Genomic DNA, 21,514 nt, shown 5'->3' on the forward strand with positions numbered 1-21,514 from the left:
CAGTGATAGTGGAGACAATGAAACTGACATTGAATACATATTGAAGCATTTTACACTTGTCATAGGCTCTTCTGTGTGGTAGACAGTTGAGAGCTTCAGCTGTTCAATATTTTTACATAATAGCCTACTTAACAACTGCAAATAAGCACTCGTACCATAAACAGAAAATAACTCCACTATATAAACAAGAGCTCAATGAAGTTATTTTTGTCTACACACATAAAAGAACTGGACACAAAATGCTGGAGATGTATAGTCTGTCTGCAAAATGAAAAGCGAGCAGCTGTCTTTCCTGGAAGAATGCTACAGCTGCAGTATTGGGTGCTAAGAATCAGTTTCCCTTGTAGCAGTTTAGAACTGTGTTCAGGGATTTACATAAATTCTGTCCATATGTGTTTCTTGCATTAGTATTATTAGTAGCTCTTATCTGTATTCTGTGTAGTGTTATTGCACTTTTTGGAACATAAAAAAACTGTGGGCATGTTTGTGCGGCGCGTCACCTGTGATTCATAAGGCACATTACAGAGGGTCGGTATTGCTTTGTGAAGCACCCTTTAGTTGCATCTTGTGGTGTAATGAGGTAGGTGGAATGAGGGGGGAGGGGGGTGCCTGCTTGCTATTCTGTTTGCAGACCTATGAATGCAGGAAGTGCATGACTTGGTAGTCTGGTGGCCCATCTTCCCTCACACTTCTACCCTCCATCCTGTCTCCTTCCACCCTGTTATGTCCCCAGAACACATTTTATTCCTTAATACAGCTCTACTCCACTTAGATGTGGTACACACATTTAATATTTGTTCTTCACCCAGTTTCTTTGACAGTAAACATTAATTCTATACCATTAAAACACATTAAATTGCGTAAAAATATACAGTAGCTCTGACCCCTGCAGTGCAGAAACTATTTAGAGAAAAAAAAATGAGCAGGAGCTTTTTCATAGAAAATTTAAAGTAGTTGAATTTTGTACTTTGACACTTTTGCGATAGAAGCTGCAGATTTCGAGTTATTCAAGAAAAATGTAAAAAAATGTGACCCTTAAATGCCCCAAACCACCATGCTCGCACACCAGTGGTCAGGATTTTTAGTATGTTGTTCACGACATTCCTCCCACCAAAGTTTACGACTACTCGATCTTCTCCTCCCATCATTTGACCATGATTTGTTCATCATTGACTGGGCTCTGCTTGGACCGTAGAAGATTGTTTCACCACCCTTTTCCCCCAATGTGGTCTCTCGACATTGCACCCAGCGACTTAATCCACTTTCCCCAGATGAAGAAACCATTGCATGGCAGGCTTTTCCAGATTGATAACAAGTTGAGTTTTGAGGTGGAATGTCTCTTGAACAGCAAAAATGCTGACTTCTGCAATTGAGGTCTCTGCCAAATTGTCCATTACTGGGTAAATGTTTCATGCAGAAGGCTGAATACAAAAAAGAGGACAGACACCACCACCAGTTTTCATGGTCGTAACACTATTTTTTTCAAGGTGACAATTAAAACTTAAGACTACCCCCTTGTCCACACATTGTGATCTGTCCACAGCCACACTTGTTCGTAATGTGAACATCACACAAAAACTAACTAAGGAAAAATCCATGCTGGAATGTTACAATATTATGAAAAATATAGTTGCTACTCACCATATAGTGGAGATGCTGAGTCACAGATAGGCACAATGAAAAGACTGTCAGGAAATGAGCTTTCGGCCAACGATAGTTTAATGCAAAATTAATGCATTCCTTGTTGCTGGTTGCTCATTTGTATTGAACTATTGCTTTGTACTTCCATGTTTGAAATCACATTGCAGACTTGATATAACATTGCTGACTTAAATATCACAGAACAATGTTCTGAGCTATTCTTATTGCCATGTTACCTGTCGTCACAAGAACAAGTTAACAAATACAACACAAATGTTCTGAGAAATATTTGTTTAAAAATATATTTCCTACATGTTCCAGATGAATGCCAGAATGTCTCATTTTATAAGGTTGTTTCTAATTCTTTCCCTGTTCTGCTCCAGCTAACCTAATCCACTTTCTCTAGCAATGTTGACATTACATGAAACTGCAACTGTACTGATTTCCTTTTTTGTGGGCTATATGGCCTCCTACTACCCGACCAGGGGTGGTGCCCTTTGTGCAAACTGACAAATAAGATTATTATGTCCCAACACTCACCACTCAACAGTTTCCCCAGCCTATCACCCCCTCGCAATTCACACCATCTTCAGCGTGCACCGCACCACATCGGCTTGAACATTCGTGAATCACACACTGAGCTTGTGCATGGGCCACCCCTCCCTTTCACATTCCTAGCCATCTGAACGGCTGCCTCCCTCAGAGCCGCTAGCCACCCCCACTCCCTCCCGAACCCCTCATCCTATCTCCACCTCTCTATCCCTCAACCCACTTCACCTGACACTCTCAGCCCAACCTAGTCCACCTGCGGAAGTTCAATACTAGCATTGTGCATCTATCTGGTGCCATGTAGGGGTATGGCGTGTGTGTGTGTGTGTGTGTGTGTGTGTGTGTGTGTGTGTGTGCGCGTACGTGTGTGTGCGCGCGCGCCTGTTGCTATGCAGTAACCAAGCTATGCAGATTACGTCAGTGCTACCTAAATCATTTACAAAATTATATAGCTCCTCCACCCTCTCTCGTAGCCCCCCCCCCCCCCTCTTTTCCCCACACACACAACTGAATATGGTCACAGCAGCACCAACTGTGGTTGCCCAAGATGAAGGGAGGAAAGGATGTAGTTGTAGCATGTATCTGGTAGGATGTGGACCAGGGAGAGGGGGGAGTTAATGAATGGGAGTTGCAGTAAGAGGATGAAAGTGGAAAAAATTATATATTACAGCACTGCAGAACTTGAGTGTGGACCTTGAATGAGAGAGAGAAAGAGAAAAATGTAAATGAAAGGAGAATATCAGGTCTGAACTGGCAATGAATGGAATGGAAAAAGATAGAAGAAGAAAATGTGAGGGCAGAGAAGGGGAAAACTGACATTAGTGTCACATGGGTTGTAAGACTGGAGAATGGGTAGTAGAGTTTGTGGTGACAATTCAGCTGGATAGATTGTTGGTAGTTGTTGTACCTACAAATAATGCTGTATGATAATTGCAGCAAGGCTTGCATATTATGCAGCTGCCTTTACATACAGTCCCACCTTTCATCGGATGGGAAATGTTGACTCCAATGCAACAATAGGTCTGTTGCATGAGTTTTTCACTTGTGGTATTTAATATGAATGACATTTTACTGTTTTCATTGAGAACCACATGTCTCTCCCATTATTGTCCCCATTGCCTACCCAACTCTTCTTTGTTCTATAAATCCCCTCCCCACCCCCACCCCCACCCCCTCCACTCCCACCTCTGGACAACCACTCATGAAAGGTCAGCACCATCTCAGCTGCATGTTTGGATCTCTACACGTGACTGTGGGCATGTGTGTGTCTCCTGAATATGGAAGAAGAGCAGCAACTCTAAGGCTAATAAAATTTTCTGTGCTGTTTCACATGTCTATGCACCAGACATCAATGAGATGCATGTGTGTGATTGCCTGTCTTCATTATTTATTGTTGGTTCCATAAGTAAAGGCGGTAGGGTAGAAGAAAATATCATTTTTCCATCAATTTACACTGTTTTCAGCATTGAATACAAGATAGATAGATCTCTGAACACTGGCTTTATGAAATTCAGAGCTATCAGTGGCAAGGAGTATGTTCATTCACGATTTGATGTTGGCCATATTACACATCACTTAACATGCCCTACACTGCAGCATAGACTCTGCTAAGGGTACAGATTTCTTGAAATTTTGGGAGGTGGAGAAAATATCCTATACAGTCCTTCCCATACTATCTGCATACCTATAATTCTTTCTTTTAACTGATGAGTAATAATTGTACAGTCTGTTAATTTCAGAAGTTATGATACATTTTGTTCTTTTGCCCATCTTCTTCTTGAATCATAATTTATGTGCAAATTTGCCTTCAGAAGTGTTCTCAGTCCTGAACCAATTCTTGTTCTACATATTATAACCAAAGAAAACTATTGCTGTTGCAATCATCCAGAAATTGTATTGAAAACTCCCGAAATTTCCAGATATCTTCTTTGAGCCACTTGGACCATGAAAGTTCTTATCACATATTTGGGTCATTTAGACCAACAAGTCAGAATTTTGTGCTCTTCAAAAACTATTTTGATGCCAAAAGTAGTTAGACAAATGGCACTGTTGTGAGTGTGGTATCCATATGCCAACTTTGAGCTGTGTAACAGTTGGTGCACAGTACCAAAGAGTGCGGGATTCACATGCATACCAATGAAACAGCGTGATACGTCCTTATTGTAGAGTTCACCAGCAGTTACTGGTCTCCTTCTAAAAGTCACCCCCCCTCCCTCCACAAACGCTCTTGCTTATTTCGTTGAATTATAACTCTTCTTTAATACCTCAGAATGTTTCTTATCAACCTGTCAATTCTTTCAGTTCTCTTCTTCCAACTTTGTCATTAGTTACTTGGCTGCCCCATCTAATCTTTAATGTTCTTTTGGAACACCACATTACAAACTCTCCCATTGTCCTCTTGTCTGTACTCTTTACTGTTCATGTTTTACTTCCATATAAGGACACACTGGACAGATACTTTCAGTAAACCCTTCCTAAACACTATAATAAACAATGGAAAATCCGAGATGGAATGTAACAATATTATGAAAAGGATGGTTGCTTCCCACAATATAGCGGAGATGTTGGGTCACAGATAGGCGTAACTAAAAGACTGTCACAAAATAAGCTTTCGGCCAACAAGGCCTTTGACAAAAATACGCACGCACGCGCACACACACACACACACACACACACACACACACACACACACACACACACACACACACAAATGACCATGGTGCCCTTAGCTGCCAGAGACTGTGGTCGTGTGTGTGTGCCTGTGTGTGTGTGTGTGTGTGTGTGTGTGTGTGTGTGTGTGTACGCGCGCGTGTTTTTGACAAAGGCCTTGTTGGCCGAAAGCTTATTTTGTGACAGTCTTTTAGTTGTGCCTATCTGTGTCTCAGTATCTCTGCTATATGGGGAGTAGCACTTATCTCTTTCATAATATTGTTACATTCCTAAACATTAAAATTTATATCCAGTATTAACATATTTATCTTTTCAGCAGTGCTTTTTTATGTATATATAATAGAGGGAAACATTCCACGTGGGAAAAATATATCTAAAAAGAAAGATGATGAGACTTACCAAACAAAAGCGCTGGCAGGTCGATAGACACACAAACAAACACAAACATACACACAAAATTCAAGCTTTCGCAACCAACGGTTGCCTCATCAGGAAAGAGGGTAGGAGAGGGAAAGACGAAAGGATTGGGTTTTAAGGGAGAGGGTAAGGAGTCATTCCAATCCCGGGAGCGGAAAGACTTACCTTAGGGGGAAAAAAGAACAGGTATACACTCGCACACACACACACACACATATCCATCCGCATATACACAGACACAAGCAGACATTTTTAAAGGCAAAGAGTTTGGGCAGAGATGTCAGTCGAGACGGATGTACAGAGGCAAAGATGTTGTTGAAAGACAGGTGAGGTATGAGCGGCGGCAAATTGAAATTAGAAATTAGCAGAGATTGAGGCCTGGCGGATAGCGAGAAGAGAGGATATGCTGAAGGGCAAGTTTCCATCTCCGGAGTTCTGACAGGTTGGTGTTAGTGGGAAGTATCCAGATAACCCGGACGGTGTAACACTGTGCCAAGATGTGCTGGCTGTGCACCAAGGCATGTTTAGCCACAGGGTGATCCTCATTACCAGCAAACACTGTCTGCCTGTGTCCATTCATGCGAATGGACAGTTTGTTGCTGGTCATTCCCACATAGAACGCTTCACAGTGTAGGCAGGTCAGTTGGTAAATCACGTGGGTGCTTTCACACGTGGCTCTGCCTTTGATCGTGTACACCTTCCGGGTTACAGGACAGGAGTAGGTGGTGGTGGGAGGGTGCATGGGACAGGTTTTACACTGGGGGCGGTTACAAGGGTAGGAGCCAGAGGGTAGGGAAGGTGGTTTGGGGATTTCATAGGGATGAACTAAGAGGTTACGAAGGTTAGGTGGACGGCGGAAAGACACTCTTGGTGGAGTGGGGAGGATTTCATGAAGGATGGATCTCATTTCAGGGCAGGATTTGAGGAAGTCGTAACCCTGCTGGAGAGCCACATTCAGAATCTGATCCAGTCCCGGAACGTATCCTGTCACAAGTGGAGCACTTTTGGGGTTCTTCTGTGGAAGGTTCCTGGTTTGAGGAGATGAGGAAGTGGCTCTGGTTATTTGCTTCTGTACCAGGTCGGGAGGGTAGTTACGGGTTTGTTGGTGTAATGGTTCAAGGATTCCGGACTGGAGCAGATTCGTTTGCCACGAAGACCTAGGCTGTAGGGAAGGGACCGTTTGATGTGGAATGGGTGGCAGCTGTCATAATGGAGGTACTGTTGCTTGTTGGTGGGTTTGATGTGGACGGACGTGTGAAGCTGGCCATTGGACAGGTGGAGGTCAACGTCAAGGAAAGTGGCATGTGATTTAGAGTAGGACCAGGTGAATCTGATGGAACCAAAGGAGTTGAGGTTGGAGAGGAAATTCTGGAGTTCTTCTTCACTGTGAGTCGAGATCATGAAAATGTCATCAATAAATCTGTACCAAACTTTGGGTTGGCAGGCCTGGGTAACCAGGTAACTGTCCTTTTTTCCCCCTAAGGTAAGTCTTTCCGCTCCCGGGATTGGAATGACTCCTTACCCTCTCCCTTAAAACCCAAATCCTTTTGTCTTTCCCTCTCCTTCCCTCTTTCTTGACAAGGCAACCGTTGGTTGCGAAAGCTAGAATTTTGTGTGTATGTTTGTGTTTGTTTGTGTGTCTATCGACCTGCCAGCGCTTTTGTTTGGTAAGTCTCATCATCTTTCTTTTTAGATATATTTTTCCCACGTGGAATGTTTCTCTCTATTATATATATATATATATGGTTATAATAGAAGGAAACATTCCACGTAGGAAAAATATACCTAAAAACAAAGATGATGTGACTTACCAAATGAAAGTGCTGGCAGGTCGACAGACACACAAACGAACACAAACATACACACAAAATTCAAGCTTTCGCAACAAACTGTTGCCTCATCAGGAAAGAGGGAAGGAGAGGGAAAGACGAAAGGATGTGGGTTTTAAGGGAGAGGGTAAGGAGTCATTCCAGTCCCAGGAGCGGAATGTCTGCTTGTGTCTGTATATGTGTGGATGGATATGTGTGTGTGTGTGTGAGTGTATACCCGTCCTTTTTTCCCCCTAAGGTAAGTCTTTCCGCTCCCGGGACTGGAATGACTCCTTACCCTCTCCCTTAAAACAAACATCCTTTCATCTTTCCCTCTCCTTCCCTCTTTCCTGATGAGGCAACAGTTTCTTGCGAAAGCTTGAATTTTGTGTGTATGTTTGTGTTCGTTTGTGTGTCTGTCGACCTGCCAGCACTTTCATATGGTAAGTCACATCATCTTTGTTTTTAGGTGTGTATATATATATCCCATCTACATTTTGTGCCCTTGTCACTGCTGCTATCATCAGTTGCCTTGCTGGTCAAATAATAAAAGTCTTGTACTACTTTTACTGTCTCATTTCCTAACATAATTCCACTTCATTCAACTGATCTTCCAAGTGATTTGATACATTTGAAAAAGTTACGTTGTCATTGGCAAACATATCGGTTTTTATTTCTTCCCCCTGAGCTGTAATTGTGTTCCCAAATTTCTCCCCAATTTCCTGATTGATTTCTGAATGAACAGATCAGATAACTTGGAATTACATGCCACAACCCTTTCTAACTCACTTCACCACAACCCTTTCTCACTCACGTCGTAGGTCAAGTTCATTGACAAAAGCTTCATACAGTGCTTAATGTTTCACTGTAGTTGAGTATGATCACACACAGACACATACTTTGTCCCTGAGCAACTCCATAAGCTGAAATACAACGTTGTGCTGTATACTGAGTAGCTATGTACTCATTGCATTCTTCACTACTGCTGTTAATGAAATGTAATGTGTTGTCTTAGGGGAGTAAAAGTCTTTATTTTTGTTATGAAAAAATACCAAACAACGAAGTACCACATCTTTCCAGAATTAAGTATTTTTAAAAGTCTGTCAACTAAAGGACCAGTGGGGAAACTCTAGAATTGCAAACAACAGCTTATCTGTATTTTATAGACTGTACAGAATCTATAATGCCTAAAAACATTTGAAATGTGAAAGTTGATATTACATTCAAACTGCAATGTATTAGAACTTCTACGATAGGCTAAAGCTGATTATAGGGTTCGTAGAATGTAAGTTTAATACATAATGATGTGTTGCACATTTAAATGGATGAAATGGAAAAATTAATCTCCTTCCACTGCCAAGTATGTACCAAAATGCAGCAGAGATCCATTTGATAACTGCTGTTTACTTTCCCTAGCCGCAGTCTGCTAGTGAGCCAGAGTGATTCAAGAGGTGTACCAAAGACTGAAGGTGCAGGAGATGGTTTAAGCGCAGAAAACCCTCCTGAGCTGCCACCAAGACTTCAAGCAGCAGGACTCCCTCGTGTAGCATCAGACACTCCGGGACTTCGTCTTTCCAGTAACAGTCATTTTGAACTCTGTACGTCCCACACAGATATAGAGCAAAGTGAGTAGTTAACTTTATGGCCATCTGCATTCCTTGGTGCTTGTGTATGTTACATAAGTAATTTTACTAATATTTATGTAATATATGTGTCGTATTAAATGGGAATGGAGTTATTGCAGCTAATGATCTAAACAGCATGCAGTTTACTTCACTAAAAGTTTAGTGTAATTGCTTTTCAGTACCTTTTGGCAGCAATTTCATCTGGAATATGATTGAGAATTCACTTTCAAAGACAAGTTTAAGTTGTCTGGTGCTCTGCTCAAGTAATTTGCACTTGTTGAAAATAATACCTTATTTAGGTCTTAGATGTTTTGTGTTCTATTTGGATAAGAGTAATCTTACATAAAATTCCGCTTCAACAACAAGGAAGGAAAAGAAAAAGTGTAATGCAAAATAATTGTAATCATGAATGATTACTAACAAAAATAAACTGCCAATTTTAAAAGGGTGATATGTGAAATAGATGGTTGTTTTAACAGAAACTGTAACCTTAAGTGATATAATGTTCAGAAATATGCGTTTTTCTACATAGTCCAGTCAAATTGCAGATATACCTTGCAAAATGTGGGGTAGAAGAGTTTATTTTTTCAACTCGTTCATATGGTTGGAAAGATTAGAAAACCGAGTTTTGCCAACAAAATTTCGCTTGTGAAAACTTTCTGCAGCCAGAAAACTTGGAAAATTTCGGCCTTTTTTCAGTTTTTTCAAAATATCTCAGTTTCATTTGCTCCTATCACTTTAACGTCTATTTTCTTTTTTAAAGAGCACAAAATTCTCTACAAATTTGATTGTTGCCATTTTTTTCTACTCCCAATATCTAAGGCGCTACAGTGCCTAAAAAAATACCAATTTTTCAAATTTTGAGCATAGTGGCAAGATATCTTATTGTTGAACACTATTTTTTCTGTTTCTGTTTGTGTAGTATAAATACATTATACATCATGTTATATGTTGGAATTTACCACCTCACTTTCAGGTATTCAATTTCTCTGTATGCAACATGAGGATTGCTGAGCACCCAACTATTGTGATTCTTACATCACTACCTCAAGTTCACTATGGGGCACCTCTGCCCTGGTATTTGTAAAACTATAAATACACACACACACACACACACACACACACACACACACACAAAATAATTTGTGTCAGGAAACTGAACTATTATTAGCTGCAATAGGCAACCTAGTTAGGTAGGTAATTATTCTTGTGTATAAAAGACACACAGTTGACATTAAAAATAAGTAGTTTTATTACAATTAAAATGCATTGTCAGTTACAAAAAAATGTTGACAGTTCTGGGTGTGCAATACTTGTAATATCGCACTTTAGCGCACTTGAGACAGATATGAGCATCACTTCCAATGTTTTGATGGGCCAGGTTCCTCAGTGTCACCAGAAATACCTTGAGTTACGGATTCAGGGTCTGTACATAGAGTTGATCCCAGATTCACCTCTTCTTTAAACAGCGAGTCAGCCTCAGCAAGTTCGTTGATTTCGTCAGCGGTTTCCTCAACATCCTCCATAACATCTTCTTCACTGTCTTCATATAAAAACTTTGGCACGTTTTCACAGTTGACCCCAATACATTTCTTACAAATTGAAGAACATTTCAAACCCGCTTTTCTACAGGAGCACGCTCCGCCACAATTCAACTTGCATGAGCATGAAACAATGTGAAGAAGTGCTTCAGGTGCTGGATCTTGGTTCATTATAACGGGTATTGGACCGTGGTCACTGTGATTTCTCAGGAGGTTTCCAGTTTCCTATCCAACTTTGGACTTGTTGGTTAAGTCCGCAACGAATGATGTGCAGCATCTTGTGTAGGTGGCAACCGTGCAAGATTCAGTTTGCTTTTTGTGGCAGACTTGGCAAATAGCTGGTACCGCAAATGGTCTAGTGTGTGAAAACTGCTGACACCTCCACTATACAATGCGATAGTAACCTGTTCTCCTGCTGTTATTATTTCTACACGGGTAGCATGTGGTTTATTGAACGTGCAAAGGCTGAGGTTAGGTGTTCATTTTTCGCAACAATATTGCAGCACTTAATTTTTCCTTGACCAAAAAAAGCAGATGTTGTATCACATCCGCTAAAGGCGTAAGTGAACAGAATATATTCTCTGTCATACTTGTAAGCTGCAGTGGAAAACCACTTGTCTTCTGCATTTCTTCTTCCTGGCTTTAAGAAAAATAAGTTTTCAATGCCTTGCCCCAAACCGGTCATGAGCACAAGCAGGTCGACATCTTCTCCTACAATGACAACAGTTCCAAAATCTTTGGTTCTTGAAATGGCAGATGTTATAATCATAACGTCAGCATCTTGTGGCTGGAGCAATTCAATGCTACACTCCAGAAATTTCTTTTTAAGAAGTGTGATCAAACGCATCTTGTTTCGTTCATTGTACAAGAACTTGTCCTGAGGGACTTGGTTCACCATGTTTGTGGCAGACTTGGCAAATAGCTGGTACCGCGAATGGTCTAGTGTGTGAAAACTGCTGACACCTCCACTATACAATGCGATAGTAACCTCCATAACATCTTCTTCACTGTCTTCATATAAAAATTTTGCCACGTTTTCACAGTTGACCCCAATACATTTCTTACAAATTGAAGAACATTTCAAACCCGCTTTTCTGCAGGAGCACGCTCCACCACAATTCAGCTTGCATGAGCATGAAACAATGTGAAGAAGTGCTTCAGGTCCACAACATCAACCGAAGAATGTTTTTTGGACCTACGAATCCTCTCAGCACTCTTTGTGCTACATTTGTCTCCCTCACATGGATACCCATCAAATACAATAGCAAATTGAGATCCAAAATGATGTTGCAGGCAAGAAACATAGCTTTGAGCTATTGACTTGAAGCAAACATTTCGAGTCCAAGTCACTTTGTGGGTAAGGTACCCTTCATCAATGACAAAAAATTTACTCGGTCCACCTGACTTCACATCTTCCACTGGAACGAAGGCCAAAGAATAAATACGCTTTTGTCCGCTAAAAAACAATTCCTGCATACTTTTTCTTACAACTGAGCATTAACGTCAATCAACTGTAGAAAATGTACGGCACCTGCATGCAATCGTATTACATATTTTAACACAAATAAACTTCACGCAATCCGACGTGAATGTGTTCGTAGTTACTGAATATGATGCTGTTTGTCCTGGCCCTGCAGCAGAGTGAGATGGTAAATTCCAATGAATAACATGATGAGTAATATGTTTATACTACACAAATAGAAACTGAAATAACAGTGTTCAAAAATTAGGTAATTTGCTACTTTGCTCGCAATTTGGAAAAAAATGGTATTTTTTGATGTGCTGTAGCGCCTTAGATACTGGGAGTAGAAAAGAAATGGTAAGAATAAAATTTGTAGAGAATTTCGTGCTCTTTAAAAAAGAAAATAGACGTCAAAGCTATAGGAGCAAATGAAACTGAGATATTTTGAAAAAACTGAAAAAAGTCCGAAATTTTCGAAGTTTTTTTAGTGCAGAAAGTTTTCCCAAGAGAAATTTTGTTGGCAAAACTTTGTTTGCTAACCTTTCCAACAATATGAACGGGTTAAAAAAATAAAATCTTCTACCCCACCTTTTGCAAGGTACAGGCTTTTTTTCTGACAGTTTCACTGGACTAACAGCTAATTTTCTGGTATCTACACGCTCATTACTGGATGATAGCTGCTGAAACACTATACATTACAAACTGTATGCAGATTACTGCCAAAGCTGTAGCACCTAAAAATAAAAGCTGGAACAATTTTCAAAGTTTTACAGTAATCTGTTGTGTGTTGCTGTGATAAACAGTGCCCAAACAGTATGTGGTTTACTGTTAGCAGATTGCACACTGTAAAAGTAAACTACACTTTAAGTAGACTGTGCTGTTTATTCACCATAGTGTGTAACGGGTGTTTTGTCTGTGGTCTTCTATTGAGATCATCACAGAATTTCACTCAGCAATGCTACAACTTTGGCAGCCATCTGCATGTGGTTTGCAATGAAATACTGCAAATACTAGCGTCTGATAATGAACCTATAGAATCATGAAAGCTAGTTTACAGAAAAATACATATTTCAAGAGCAAAATTTGTCTGTTTCTGCTGGAATTATCCTGTAAGTGCACCACATTTCAACAATATGAAAAGTGAACAAAATAAATGTGAACCTGTTATGCTTATCTATAGTAAAAGGCTTCTTGTTTTAGATAAATCAGGGTAAATGCATGAGATAGAACAAAGAGAGGGAAGTTATTGAAACAAAGGCAGAGGGAGATGAGATTTTTTAGCTAGAAGAGGTAGTAGCATATTGCAAGAGAAATGTATCAGCTTCTGAAAAAGAAAGCTCTGGATCTGAGAATTTTTACTAGTTTGCTTGTGGCACATGTTGCCATACCTTCTTACTAGTATGTGGTGGTGTGACATGTAGCCACAGATATGATGCCTTAGCCTTATGAATTCTAGATCCACAGTTACACACATGGGTTGCATACTGTCTGGCTCTGTTTTTCTACTGTTATTCTTGGCACTTGGAGAGTTCTACACAGTCTGGAATAATTAGTTCAGTATGAGAACAGTGTAATAAGAGGGTCAATGATGATACCAAAATCGAAGACTAAAAGAACAGTCACAAAAAATGCAGATCATTATCAAGGTAAACAAGTGCTGTGGCTGACCCAGTATTTAACAAGGTTGGTCCAAGACATTATATCTTCTGGCTGGACCTCTGTTTCAAGGCCTGTTCCCAGAGGTAGCATTCTATATTGATCAGTCTCTTTGAGTTACTTATGCTGCCTTGAGGTAGCAGGTTTCTATACTTTTCAGGAGGCTGTGTATAATCACTGTTGGGCTCTGATAAAAGAGGAAGACTCTTAAAAGCTAGCTAAAAAGTAAGCAGTAAAAACTCTGCCACAAGTATAACTTTCAGTTCTTTTGACATTTATATTAGCTGCTTTCTAGTCCCCCTAACAACTGTTTTCTTTCCATTATTCTTTGTACTTCAATACACGAAATTTATGTTATATCCTTTAGATAATGGTCGTGGTTGCTGAAATCACACTGTTTTTTTAGCATGGGTATTTCTGTAAGCTGCTAGTAGTTACTCGTCCCTCCCCTCCCTACTGTCTCCCTCCCTCCCTCCCCTCTTTCCCCCTCCCTCCTTCCCTCTTTCCCCCTCCCTCCCTCCCTCCCACCCCTCTTTCCCCCTCTCTCCCTCCCCTCTTCCCCTCCCTCCCACCCCTCTTTCCCCTCTCTCCCACCCCTCTTTCCCGTCCCTCTCCCTCTTCCCCCCTCCCTCCCCTCTTTCCCCTCTCCCCTGTTTGCCCCCTCCCTCCCCCTTTCCCCCCTCCTCCCCTCCCCCCTCCCTCACACTTGCTCATATACACAGCTAAAAGATAAATGTAAATGTAATTCTAGCTTTATGTCACTACTTACTTACAACTCTCTTAGCTCTCCATATATATTTTTCGTTGTCACTCTTCACATTATGATCAAGAAATAACTTTGATACTTGTAAGGGGATTGACTACCTGAAAACTGACTTCGATCTAATTTTCTCAAGAGTTTATGTATTATTTTCATTATCTTTTGAACCTGGTTTCGTCTGTGTCTATAATAGTTGGTATCTCTCAAGTATGTGTTCCATATCATACACCACTTTCTTTACTCTTCTATTTGTTGTTCTTCTAGAGATTAGGTCCCGACAATTTTTTAATAATAGACAAATACGTTTCCTTATGACTACAGATTTTGACTTGTAGATGCTGTCATACTCTGTGTTTTCTGTTATTCCTAGCCTTAAATATTCTTTGTCCTGGCAGATCTTCTTTATTTGAAATTTTTCTTTTTTTGTGTTTTAGCAGCTGCACCAGTTCCAGAAACGGAGGCAGATTTATCGACTGCACTTAAAGAGTACCCATGGTTTCATGGAACATTGCCGAGATCAGATGCAGCTCAACTTGTCTTACGCGACGGAGCTGCCGCACATGGTGTCTTTCTTGTGAGACAGAGTGAGACACGCAAGGGTGAATTTGTGCTAACTTTCAACTTCCAGGGAAGAGCAAAGGTAATTTAGTTACATAATGATAGTGACATATACACAAGTAAACCACTTTTGTAAATTTGGGAGAGAAATATGCTCTGTTTAAATTCTGGGCATTAAACTAAAGGTTAGCAAACTGTTTTAGTATCTACACTGTGGTAATAAGATAAGATCGCATCTAGGGAATAACTTTTTTCCAGTTTTTTTATTGACCTGTAATAGTGCTGCCTTGTAATTGCCTTATAGGGTACTAATTTTTTCTGATCTGAGAGTAAATGTCGACCTGGAAGAAATTTTCATCTTCATTTATTGCTAACTGTTGATATTGCAACACTGCTGATATCAGAATAAGACCAGAATGTGCTCCATGACCTTTGCCTTGCATGAACAATGCCCTATTGACTGAGCTATCCATTCATGACTCTTTACCATAGTCTGTTAAAATTCACAATGCTTTGTTGCACTCCTTGCTTTACTATTATTCCTGAGACAAAGGATATGGTGGAGAATGGTGTAACCAGAGACTAGAGGTTATTTCCAGAATCTTTATGTTGCTACAGAGTGGACATTGTCATGGTATTTCCCGATGTAGGCTATTAAAACTGTATGTAAGGATCCAATATTTAAACCCAGCACAGCAGAGTTTTGTTAGCAGCTACAAAATCACAGAATTCAATTAATTTTATTTATTTATTGTTATTTCAATTCCAGTGTGTGTCATAGACATGGTGTAACTGCTGGAGTTGGGTGCGGACTACAAGTATCGTGACTCAGTGAGGTTTAGCACTGTGAAGTGTCTTGCAACACTTGAGCTCTAGTACTTTTAGTGCACCATGAGTATGACTGCCGTAGAGTCTGCTGCTATGTGCAAGTTTCAGGGACATTGGGATTTAGGCCTAGGTGAAAGAAAATAGAGAATAGTGGAATCCACTTGGTAGCTTCAGGCTATGTGATACGCCCAGTCACTTCCACACCTGCACAAAGTTTGGCAAAATAGTCAATCATCTGAGTTTTAGAAACTCCGATGCATGTACACATTTTTATTTTGAGAGAGTAAATTACAGTATTTTTGGAAACCAGGTTTGGAATGGCATAGTAAGAAGAGGTGTTAAATAACTTTTGGACTATAGTAAAAATCAGAAGTGTTACAAAAAAAAAGAAAATCGAATAGCATTAAAATCAGGCCATGTGTTTTATTACAAACAAACAGAGAAGACAGAAAATACAGGTATGTGCTTTACTGCAAGCAAGAAAGTTAAAAGCACCATTACAGGTGTTGCAGAAATCTCAGACAGAATGGCAGGACTCATTTTGAAACTAAATGTGAGATATTTCATAGCAGCACTAGACTTCTGGGCTAGGATCTTTAGGGAACGGCTTGTGGGTGGAAGAATCATACAGACAGTTAGTGATTCATTATGGCAGTGATGAAGTCTTTTTCTGCAGGGACTGTGATTACATTGGGCTCTTTCTTTCTGTCTTGAGATTATGGGTGACTGTTCTTTTCTTTGTGGAGAGGTTTGTATCCCGAGTAAGTAATTCCACGTAGATAACCGGGGGAGGATCATAGGTGGATGGAGTGATACAAGGCAAGGTTCAGTGTTGGATTTTGGTTGGCTTTGATTGGAGGGATTTGTGACAGAAAAATATGTTGTGTTTTGGCATTGTTTGGCCGTGGGGTTTTGTGGGATGTTGGGAGGGAGTTTTGGGCTATGCAACAGATGAAATGTGAACAAGGTAGGGTTTGGGTGCTATGAGGGTTAATGACGTGGTTCCTTAGGTGTGGGATAGGTGTTGGTGGTAGTGATGCTCCAAGATGGGTGAAGAATGTCAGTATATTGGAACATGTTTGGAGGTGGTATCTGGAGTGGTCTTGCACATGCCAGAGGGCAGTTGTTTCAGTTTTGGATATAGAGTATTTGTAGCTGTTGTTGCTCAGTAACAATATCATGGTTCAGAGATGCTTGTGCCATGGAGACTAGTACCTCAAGTTATTAGGTTAATGAGTTTTTCAAAATGAGCGAACTTAAATATACTGGACCATTGTAGCTGTGCTCTCATCAGAATAATCTCAGCTCTTGTTGATTAATGTCTGCAACCAATTGCCTGCGGACTAGCTGCCCATATTGAAGAAGACCTACTTATAACTGTTGATACCACCTCCATACACACCAACAACCCTTCCTCCAAAGCAAGACACTACCTCTCCCACCGTCCTTCCAACTCAAAACTCACCCACCATCTCATCCCATTTACACCTTACAAGCTACGTTCTTACATGTGATAATGTCTCCTTTGAGGGGAAGATATATAAACAAATCCATGACAAAGTCATGGAAACCCACATGTGGTCCCGTTGATGCCAACCAGTTTGTAGACCATGTAGGAGAATCCTTCCTAGCTACCCAAAAGCCCAAACCCTTGTTGTCTAGTTCAAGTTCATTAATGATATCTTTATGATTTGGACCCAGTGCCAAGACACTCTATCCTCATTCCTCCTGTCTCACCACCTTGTCATCCATCTGCTTTACTTGGTTCTCCTAAGCCCAAGGTGCCAGTTTCCTGGACTTTGACTTCCAGGTCTCTGATGGCTGCACCCAATCCACAGTCCATATCAAGTCCTCTGACCATGAACATTATCTACCATGAACAGTATCTGCACCTTGATAGCTGCTATCCCTTTCACACTAAAAAGTCTTTCCTTCTGGTCATTCGTGGATCACACATGTGGAGTGATGATCAGTGTTGTACCCAGTATGCTGCAGGTCTTACCAAAGTCTTCAAGCATTGTGCCCCAAACCTAGCCTGCAGACAGAGTCACACATGCTCCTCATCCTCTGACCAGCTCCAGAAACGGGCCACAGAGGAGCACCCTCGCTCATCATTCATTGTCATTCTAGAATGGAACATCATCCACCATACCATAGCATTGGTGCTACCAGATGCCATCTCTTCCATCTTCCTTCTAACTCAAAACCCACCGACCATCTCATTCCTTATACATTATACAAACTACGTCCTTACACATAACTACACTCCTATGATGATGTTCCTACAGTCATCAAGGAATGTAAGATCTGAAGATGATGTCTTAGAAGATTGAAACGGTCATCTATAAATAAAACTAAACAATTTAAATTTGATCATGACTGTGTGCATTGAAATAAGTTGCTTATCATTGTGCTGCTTAGAAATAAGGAATTTTGATATTTTCTTCAACACAGAGAGGATTATATTGTAGTATGGAGAAAAGTTTTCAATAATTGATAATGCTGTTGCAGCTTCTGGTAAACTGTATCAGCTATCTTATCAGGCCTTTTCAAATATTCTGTGGATGCCAAGGCTTTACATTCGTGTGTAATGTGTGACATAATTCTCCTTTCGATCCTCATACTCCCTGCAGCTATCATCTGTACCTTGCTCTTTCAGTATATACTTCTGGTAGTTCACCATTTCAGTGAAACATCTTTGTATCACTGTCAGATATTCTATAGTTTCTGCACCGCAAACGTGAGCGCGTCAACCATTCATTCAGTGCTTGCAAATCAACATTATCCTGGCTGAGGTCATTCATATTTTTCTTGTCCATGGCTGAGGCCATTCATATTTTTCTTGTGCATGGCTGAGCTCATTCATATTTTTCTTTTCCAGCTCTTATGCCAGCCTGTTATCATGATGTCAGTTATTTCTGCCTTAAAAGAGGAGTTTTGCTGGGCTGGGATTGATTCTTTTTGAAACGACCTACATGGTGGTGTCAGTTAGTATGCCAGATATCACACGCTGCAGCCGTTCAACCTGGTGGGCACTCATTTACGAGGAATAGATTAAAAATAATTTCTTGTGATCCACTAGAATGTTGAAAATAACAGATTTTCAAAATGATGCCTTAGCTCAGTAGTTAAGTTGCTTAGCTTGCGTTCTGAAGGTTATGGGTGCAAGAGCTATTTATTTTCTGATTTTTTAATAAAAGAACTGTAATTATTTTTATTCAGTTAATTGGTTTAAAAATAATTTATTGCTGATTATTTGACACTTCATTTTAATCATCATATTTGTTGTGTATGCGGCGCTGCATCCCGATTACAAGGCCAACACACTTATACATGTGCTGCATGCCAGGTATGGCCCCTGCTCTTAGTCACTCACTTCAGGAGATTGCTTATAAACTGAAGATTTGCTGAGCCATTTTCCTCTGATCCTCCTGCAGCCACAACAGCATCGACGGGCAAGAGCCACTCCAGTGTGTGGCGCGCATGTTGTGCTAAACAATGCTGCAGTGACAGGCACCAATTTTCTTCCCCGTAGACACGTGTCCAAGTGACACCACATTAGTACTCATCCACGGTCAATTATTTAGGCTGCCGCTTGTGACCAGTTATGCTCTAGGCTCTACGCTCTTCTCTGGAGTTCAGTTATCTGCCTTCTAGCATACACGGGGGTCTCAATACGTGCCACTGCTGCTGCCCATCACAAGGTGTCAGATCTCACCCTTGCCACGAGCACTGTGCAGTGCCAGAGTTCAGCCAGCTTTTATCAAAGGCACCACTTTACTGGACCATATTGCAACAGTACCTCACTGCTGATATGTCAATTAAAAAACAGAAGACAAAATAGTCTATTTATATTGGCTGCACAGTTGTCACAAAATTATTTTTTGTTAAGACACATTGTTTGGCAGGTAATCATCATACAGACTATTAAAACCTAAGTTCTTCTTGCGCCACGAACAAAGTATAAAATCTACCCTACTGCAATCACAGTTTTTCTTGAACAGATTTGAAGGGAAAACACTTCATTAATGTAACAAATGATAGTCTTTTCATGATGAGACTTCAGCTGGTTGTCTTATTCAAACAATATGAGGAAGAATTAAAAACAAAAACAGAAAAAGTATATATTTAAATTAATTCATTGAATAAAAATAATGATTATAGTCATTCCGATTTTTTTAAAAAAGAATGATTCTTGACTGGACTCAGACTCACACCCTTCAGCAAAGCAGCTAAAGAACTTAATGATTAGACTATGCCATCATTTTGAAAATGTGTACTATTTTCAAGGCTTCAGCAGACCGTGAGAAATTCTCTTTCGTCAATTACTTCTAAATGGGAGCCCACCAGGATGAATGGCTGCAGATTATGATACCTGGGACCGTTTCCTATTCCACTATACATGTAGTTTCAAAAACGTCAAACCTATCAATAGAAAACAACCTTTGTTTGACACTGGGACTGTTCTGCATGTTTCTACCTGCTTGAGTGGTGTGTGATTTATTATTATTATTATTATTATTATTATTATTATTATTATTCAGTATTACAATGTAAATTATTTTACAGCATTTACGAATGACGCTCAGTGACCAAGGCCAGTGTCGTGTTCAACACCTCTGGTTTACCAGCATCTTCGATATGCTGGATCACTTCAGACAACATCCAATTCCACTAGAATCAGGTGGCACGGCCGATGTCACGCTGACTGAGTACGTGCTGGCACTGCCTCCGGTCACTCCACCGTCCACGACGAGGCCTGTCGTGCCGTCCGCTGCGGCAACCTCGGTTCCTGCCCAGCCCACAGTGCAGCAGCTCCCACCTCAGCCGCAGCCCCAGCCTGCAGGGCCGCAGCAGCCACAGCAGCCGCCAGCCGCGACGCCGGCCGTCAGCGGAGCGACAGCTGCCGAGGCCAGGAGCCGGCCACCTCCTCCCCCAGAACCCATCAGAGAAGTGAGCTACTATTACCACTACAACTTTTTGTGTTTTTCTGTTTTGTTTGGTACCGGTGCCTGCTTCCACTATATTAAGATACATGTGGTCTGCTGTATTTTGTTTGTGTATCTTATGCTAAAGGTTTGCAGTTGTTTGCAGTGCCATTGCTCCAGGTTGGATTTAGAAAGCTGCCTACTGTGTTGCTTTTGTGACTAGTAATACGAATGGAAAAAAATGAGTGAATGTGTCAGTAGTCCTGTTCTTTGTTGCAATATGATTGAGATAGAATAATGGGAACGTGCATTTGTTGTTACTGATTGTTTAATGAGTGTAATAAGAATGCAAAGAAATGCAGCTTCCATATGATGTTTTGTATATGGAGTGTTTGGGCTCCAGGAGTAAACTTCACAAGTCTATTAATGTTTATACTTTTCTTTCTTTCTTGCACTGTCTGCATTAAGTGTTCATTGCATGAGTCTTTGACTTGAAATTTGCAGTGTGGTGAACCACTTTCTTTATCACTGTGCAGCATGGTCTCTACAGTTGCTTGTCTTTGCTTGTTAAATTCCTGTTACTCTAATCTGTTTTTCTGGATTCCTGTGTATGTGTTACAGCAAAGTGAAACCAGTCTAAATTTTCTAATTTTCTTTGGAATGAGGCTCAGAAACGTGGTGGTTTCTTTTTTTGTGCTTTAGTGTTGAGCTGAAAAGTACAATGTGTAATTTTTCCGATATGGATATTTTAAGAACCAGAAATTAACCACGAGTGCTTGAATGTGAGTAGCTATTGTAAATATGAATATTATTGTCAGTATTATTCTTCTGAGGCACAGTAAAATTGGTTAACTGTGATGGCACTTAATTGTAGTTTGTCATGTAGTAAACTGAAGTTCAGTTGAGACTGTGGCATCTTTTTCTGGCAATTATGGATCTCGGATTGTCAAATACCTCAGCATTCATCTTTTGAATCTGCCGCTCTTGTCCTTTCTTTCCACACTTGCAGTTAAATTATAGGGTATGGGTTCCGCCTTTTTGCAAACACACTGTTTTTTTATCTTCACACAA

General features: G+C 40.5%; 1 protein-coding gene across 1 annotated transcript in view; it reads left to right on the plus strand.

The window, feature by feature from the left end:
- The window catches only part of LOC126100807 (SH2B adapter protein 2), a 95,531-nt gene that overhangs the window by 44,087 nt on the left and 29,930 nt on the right, over window positions 1-21,514 (plus strand). Inside the window, 5 exon segments of the mRNA XM_049911440.1 lie at window positions 8,502-8,710; window positions 14,564-14,769; window positions 20,085-20,236; window positions 20,238-20,303; window positions 20,435-20,468. Coding sequence (XP_049767397.1) covers window positions 8,502-8,710; window positions 14,564-14,769; window positions 20,085-20,236; window positions 20,238-20,303; window positions 20,435-20,468 — 667 coding nt within the window.

Source organism: Schistocerca cancellata, chromosome 9 (genome assembly GCF_023864275.1).
Source record: "Schistocerca cancellata isolate TAMUIC-IGC-003103 chromosome 9, iqSchCanc2.1, whole genome shotgun sequence".
NCBI lineage: Eukaryota > Metazoa > Arthropoda > Insecta > Orthoptera > Acrididae > Schistocerca > Schistocerca cancellata.